This window comes from Nicotiana attenuata, chromosome 6, assembly GCF_001879085.1.
Source record: "Nicotiana attenuata strain UT chromosome 6, NIATTr2, whole genome shotgun sequence".
NCBI classification, from domain to species: domain Eukaryota; kingdom Viridiplantae; phylum Streptophyta; class Magnoliopsida; order Solanales; family Solanaceae; genus Nicotiana; species Nicotiana attenuata.
Window position 1 is genome coordinate 42,964,342 of NC_031994.1, and position 6,474 is coordinate 42,970,815.

Consider the following 6,474-nt stretch of genomic DNA (forward strand, 5'->3'; position numbering starts at 1 on the left):
TACAGTACTGATATTGTTTCTTTTTGTCTTCTTGAGCCGAGGGTCTTCCGGAAACAACCTCTCTACTCCATCGGGGTAGGGATAAGGTCTGCGTACACACTACCCTCCCCAGATCACACTAATAGGATTTTACTGGGTCGTTCTTGTTATCGTAGAACATCTATTCTCCCTATATAAGTAAAATGAAAATGTTAGAAATTAAAATATTTGTTGATGTGAAAATGTGTTACTGATAATTTTGAAAAATTAAAAGATGTCACACAAACATGAAGAAAAAGTTTTTGATGGGTGAAGTGTCTAACTCTAGTGGGAAAACTTTGGGTATGTTGACTTTAGCATAAAACATTCTCTTTCACCAACCAAGGTATGTTTTCTTTTTATTCTTTTTATAGCAATTCTTCTCAGTCGTGTGTAGCAAAACAACCATGGAAAGCAAAAATAAATATTTTCTCCTTTTCCTCAAACTTGTATTGTTCTTGTGCTTTTCTTTCGAAGCTAAGACAAACACCACGAACCAAAAATTGTCCCTTGGAGATACGCTTGATGCAGAGAAATCCATTACTATTGGCGTAACTTTGGTATCTTCCGGTGGAATATTTGAGATGGGCTTCTTCACACTTAGTAATCTATCAAATTATTACATCGGTATATGGTATAAGCAAATAACCCCACAAACTATAGTTTGGGTAGCAAATAGGGAGACTCCTCTTTCGTTTTCTGAGATGGGATTAGCAGAGCTCAAAATTATGCAGGATAACTTGGTGCTTCTCAACGGGAATGAACTCACAATTTGGGCAACAAATATTAACTCCAGTACGAATAAACCTGTGGTTGTGATTCTTCGTGATGATGGGAATTTGATTTTGAACCATGGGTCCAATTCACTGTGGCAAAGTTTTGATCATCCAAGCCATACATTTTTGCCTGGTTCTAAAGTTGGCTACAACAAAAAAACTAAAACACAACAAACTCTTACCTCTTGGACCAACTCTGAAGATCCTAGCCCAGGGCTCTTTTCCCTTGAGATGGAACCTAATGGTGAGTCTATTGTTAGGTGGAACAAGACTGTACAGTATTGGTCAAGCGGACCTTGGAATGGACACAGCTGGGGCACAGTACCTTTAAAATCAAATCACATGTTCAATTTCACGTTTATAAATAACACGAATGAGGTATATTTTTCATATTATATTTTTAATCCTTCGGTTATGTCAAGATTCATAATAGATGTCACGGGGAAAATTAAGCAGCTGACGTGGTTGAATAGTACCAAGCGGTGGAATATGTTTTTCGCTCAACCAGCACAATCATGTGATGTTTACGGTTATTGTGGTGCATATGGTGCATGCAATGACAGCTCAAGTATTCCCTTGTGTGATTGTTTGCCTGGTTTCACTCCTAGATCAAAGAAAGATTGGGATTTGAACAGTTTCTCTGGTGGTTGTGAGAGAAAAACAAGTTTGAATTGTGGTAATGTTAATGCATCTATTTTGGAGGAAGACAAGTACTGGAATCATTCTCATATGAGATTACCAATCGATAACAATATTTTAACCATTGATAGTGCAATAGAATGCGAATACACTTGTTTGAATAATTGCTCTTGTACTGCTTATGCTTTTGATGACAACAAATGTCTAACTTGGGATGGAGACCTCTTCAACTTGCAACAACTCTCCGAAAATGATGCAAGTGGAATAACAATTTATGTAAAACTAGCTGCTTCTGAATTTTCAGGTATTCACAGATTATATATTCATCCTCTTGGGATTTACTTTGTTTTATTCTATATGACAATCTTTCCTTTTAGCATGTTATCAGGAAAAAAAAAAAAGAATTTTTTCTATATTTGGAAAAAACTATTAACATCAAACTCCCAAATTTATCTTCAATGACATGCTCATATATTTATAAAAATGTAAAAATATATTTTACATCACAAATTCTATGGGTACTTTGGTAAGTCAAGTCTTCCCTTATTATACATCCCGTTTCCGTTCATGCATTTCCACACAATTGAGTGGAATAGAGAGAGTACTAGTTGGTGATTCTATATGTTATTTATTTAAAGCGATCGTATCTCTATTATTGCTACAACAGTTGCATACCAAACACATAAATCAAGAAGGCTAAAAGTTGCTCTTCCTACTACAATTGCCACTACTCTTTTCCTATGCAGCCTTATCTTCCTATTCTATAAAACAAGGAGAGCAAGAAGTAAAGGTAAATGTAAATTCTCTTCTTGATGAATTATAACTTCATTTTACTAGTCCTTAAATATTATACATATTACCTTTATTATTTTTGTCAAGGAAATCCACATCTACACAACTGGTTGAACACTGAAATGGGAGAAAATGACTTAATAGATGAAGAGGATGAGAAAGGCATCGGTGTTCCATTTTTTAGTTTGGAAAGCATTCTAGCGGCAACAGAACTTCTCAGAAGAAAATAAGTTGGGACGTGGTGGTTTTGGCCTTGTTTATAAGGTTCCCGCAAAGTACCATTTTTTGTTAGTTAAACCTTGTATTTTGGGAGTTATGTATATGTTTACAAGTAACATAATTTATTGAAAATATGTTCAGGGAAAATTTCAGGGAGGACGAGAAATTGCTATAAAAAAGTTATCAGCCCAGTCAAGTCAAGGAATTAATGAATTCAAGAATGAAGTAATATTAATTGCAAGACTACAACATCGAAATCTCGTTAGACTTATGGGTTACTGCGTCCAAGGAAATGAAAAGATCTTGCTCTATGAATATATGCCAAATAAAAGCTTAGACACGCTCATATTTGGTTAGTACTCTTTGGATAAGATTAATTTTTAAAATATCTAAATGTAAGATAAACTACTATTTTTTTTTTTTTTTTTTTGGTATTGATTATTATGATTTTTTTGTATGATAACTACACAAGATGAAAGAACTCACGCGTTAATAGATTGGAAGAAGCGATTTGATATCATCTTGGGTATTGCTCGAGGACTTCTTTATTTGCACCATGATTCAAGGTTGAGAATCATTCACAGAGATTTAAAAACAAGTAACATATTACTTGATAAAGAGATGACCCCCAAGATATCAGATTTTGGCTTAGCAAGGATTGTTCAAGGGAATATTACAGAAGCAAATACAAATAAAGTTGTTGGAACATAGTAAGATCAACTACTAGCTGCAATTTTAGTTTTAATACTTGATACAAGTCGTCACTTCTCAAATTTTGCATAATATATATAATAATCACTTTATCGTTGTACAGTGGCTACATGTCTCCAGAATATGCATTAGATGGATTGTTCTCAATCAAGTCAGATGTTTTTAGTTTTGGTGTAATTATGCTTGAGATCATCTGTGGTAAGAGCAATAAAGGATTTTATGAGCGGGAGGAAGCGTTAAACCTCCTAGGTTATGTGAGTGAAAATATCCTAAACTCTAGTCCTGTTTTTTATTTTTTAAAGTTTTGTATAGATATTTATTTTAGTAACTATATTATCTCTTAACCTAACTCTGAAGTTATATTTCAGGCATGGAGATTGTGGAACGATGGAAATGTTATGAACTTAGTTGACGATTCCTTACTTGAATCATGCAATGAAGAAGATGCATTGAAATGTATTAATATTGCACTCTTATGTGTACAAGAAGATGCCAATATTCGTCCAAGCATGCCAGACGTAATTATAATGCTTGGTAGTAAAAGCATTTCCATTTCTAAAACCTAATAAACCTGCTTTTACAGTAAGAACACGTGCTTATAGCACAACAACTGTGTCCTCAAGTGAGTCATACATCAACTCCTAGAATGAGTTGACAGTTACCCTAGAAGATGGTCGGTAACTTGATTTTAAAAGTTGATTGGATTTATCCTATCTACTAGAGGGAGGACGCATGTGCTCTACACGAGCCCAACATATAAGGTATTTAACTTTAATTGAGATGGTGATGGTAAACATGGTGACTAGAGCTGTCAAAACGGGCTAGCCCAGTCTAACCCAGCTCTCAAGTTTCGTGAGTTTTTAAATTTGGTGGGCTAGGGTGGGCCGACCCTCCATCTATATGGGCCTTAAAATGGCCAGCCCGGCCCGGTCCTAAGAGGGTCGCGGGCTAGGACGGGCCGGCCCTTCAATTCTTTTAGAAAAAAATATTTCTCCAAATCTTTAGATATTTTTTCGTGATATAATCTCTTGATCATATGAACGACTTCTATTTATTTAGAGTGTACAAGAATCTTGATATTTGACAAGGAATCTTGTAATTGAAATGCAAATTCTCTATATCTCTAGCTCTTCTTTTTTTAACGTTACATGAATATTTTTTAGTAATTTTCTTTCACTTTCCTTAGGTTCAGGAATTGCTTCAATAAGTTTATATGTTAAGGTTTTTAATTTAGGTTTAATATTATTTATTGATTTCATCATTATAGTCCATGAAATTTTTAACTTCATGATATTTGCTTGTATTGTCAATTTTTTTGGGTATTAAAACTTGACCTTTTTATATACTGAAGAGCAATTTAATAATTAATAATATATTAAAGTAACTAAACTGATCATTGGCCACTTAAAATAATATTTTTTTTTGAAAAAAAATATTATTGGCTACTTAAAACTTTTCTAGTTCGTTTAATTAAGCAAAAAAAAAAAAAAAGTAATCTTGTCATACTACATGCATATCAAAAATATAATTTCTAGTTGATATGGAAGAGTAAATAAGCAATCTAAGGTTGGAAAATGGGAATTATAGTTAATATTTTTTTTAGTTTTTACTTTTTTTACATATTTAAATTTGAATATAAATACGTTACCTACAATGGAAGTAAACATGTTGGTAACAGAACCTTGGCCCACAGGCCGGCCCAGACCCAACCTCAGTCAAGCCTCAAGGGCTAGTGGGCTGACTTGGGCCGGTCTTATAAGTCTCAATTTTAAATGGGCTAAAAAAATCCCAATTCAACCTTACCCAAGTAGCGGGCTGTGTTGGACTGGCCTCACGGGCCAAGCCCATTTCGACGGCTCCAATAGTGACATATACTAAATCAAAATAGATTACCGTAATCGTAAGAGCTTTTTATACTCTATACAACATAGTATACTATTTTTTTTTTTTTGATTTTTATTTTTATTTTTTACATTATGTGCTAAACGCCTTAAAGAAACATTATGAGCTCATTTACTGCATCTTTCTCAACTTTCTCCTTGATGCAAGGCTGTCCGGTTATCTGCATTCCATTGAACGTTATAGATGTTTATAATATTTGCTATTTAGTTGCCTTGTCCTGTTGATTGGTATTGCATATCGTGCTCATATCAGTGAAGACCGGAGTCAATTACTCATATGGTCACTCAACTATCTCAAATTATTTTCTAAAGTCATTTTTTTTTTGTAACAAACTAAGTTACTGAACTATGCCTATTGCACTCAGAAGGTCACTCAACTAGATTTTCCAAATTTTGGATTGCCAAATACCTATTTTACCGTCTGAATTATAAATATTTATCTTCTTTTATTTTTTTACGTTTTTTAATATTAGGATTTTTCCTTTTTAATTTATATTATGTACTTACCTATAAAATAAATAAATATTATTTATAAATTAAAAAAATAAAGAGTATTTAAGCATCTATAATGCTGGAACAAAATAATGAGCATAGTAAAAAAAATTAATTAGAATAATTTGTTCGTAATAATAATTTTAGTATTAACAAAAAAAATGGAAAATTTTATTTACACAATTCTGAATGAAAGAAAATAAAAGTTGTAAAATATACATTCCATGCACGTAATATAAAAATAATTATTTAAATAAAAGTATTATTATAATATACATTATATATTCTTGAAAATTATGCTCAATTATATTATATATATATATATATATATATATATATATATATATATATATATTCCTTGCACGACTTAACATAGCATATTTGCCACTATACAGATACTCCCCCTGCTTTCTGGTGACATAACTTTGTGTCATCGGAAAGTTGATAGAATATAATAATAAAATTGAGCATAATTTTCAAGAACATATAATGTATATTATAAAAATATATTTATTTAAATAATTATTTTTTATATTACGTGCATGGAATATATATTTTACAACCTTTATTTTCTTTTATTCTGAATTGTGTAAATAAATTTTTGAATTTTTGTTGTTAATACTAAAATTATTATTACTAACTAATTATTCTAATTATTTTTTTCTATGCTCATTATTTTGTTATTCCAGCATTATATATGCTTAAATATTTTTTATTTTTTTAATTTATAAATAATATTTATTTATTCTAAAGGTAAGTCCATAATATAAATTAAAAAGGGAATATCATAATATTAAAAAGTTTTTAAAAAAATAAAAAGAAGATAATTATTTATAATTTAGAGGGTAAAATAGATATTTGGCAATCCAAAATTTGAAAAATCTAGTTGAGTGACCTTTTGAGTGCAATAGGCATAGTTCAGTGAC

The 6,474-nt window shown here is 31.5% G+C and overlaps 2 protein-coding genes across 2 annotated transcripts; both read left to right on the plus strand.

Moving 5' to 3' along the window:
- On the plus strand, nt 426–2,256 carry LOC109227805 (G-type lectin S-receptor-like serine/threonine-protein kinase At2g19130). The gene is made up of 2 exons (XM_019392998.1): nt 426–1,737; nt 2,180–2,256. Exons 1-2 carry the CDS (start codon nt 426–428, stop codon nt 2,254–2,256), a joined length of 1,389 nt encoding a protein of 462 aa, XP_019248543.1.
- On the plus strand, nt 2,348–3,800 carry LOC109227806 (G-type lectin S-receptor-like serine/threonine-protein kinase At4g03230). Its single transcript, XM_019392999.1, is given in 7 exon segments — nt 2,348–2,433; nt 2,435–2,489; nt 2,586–2,796; nt 2,917–3,154; nt 3,259–3,409; nt 3,524–3,712; nt 3,714–3,800. Coding segments are annotated over 7 exon segments (1,017 nt in total).

What these genes read in the sequence shown, in the direction of transcription:
- LOC109227805 (XM_019392998.1), top strand. Translation starts at nt 426, where the DNA reads ATGGAAAGCAAAAATAAATATTTTCTCCTTTTCCTCAAACTTGTATTG. An exon ending in AGCTGCTTCTGAATTTTCAG is followed by an intron (nt 1,738 to 2,179) that starts GTATTCACAGAT and finishes TTTCCTATGCAG; the next exon opens with CCTTATCTTCCTATTCTATA.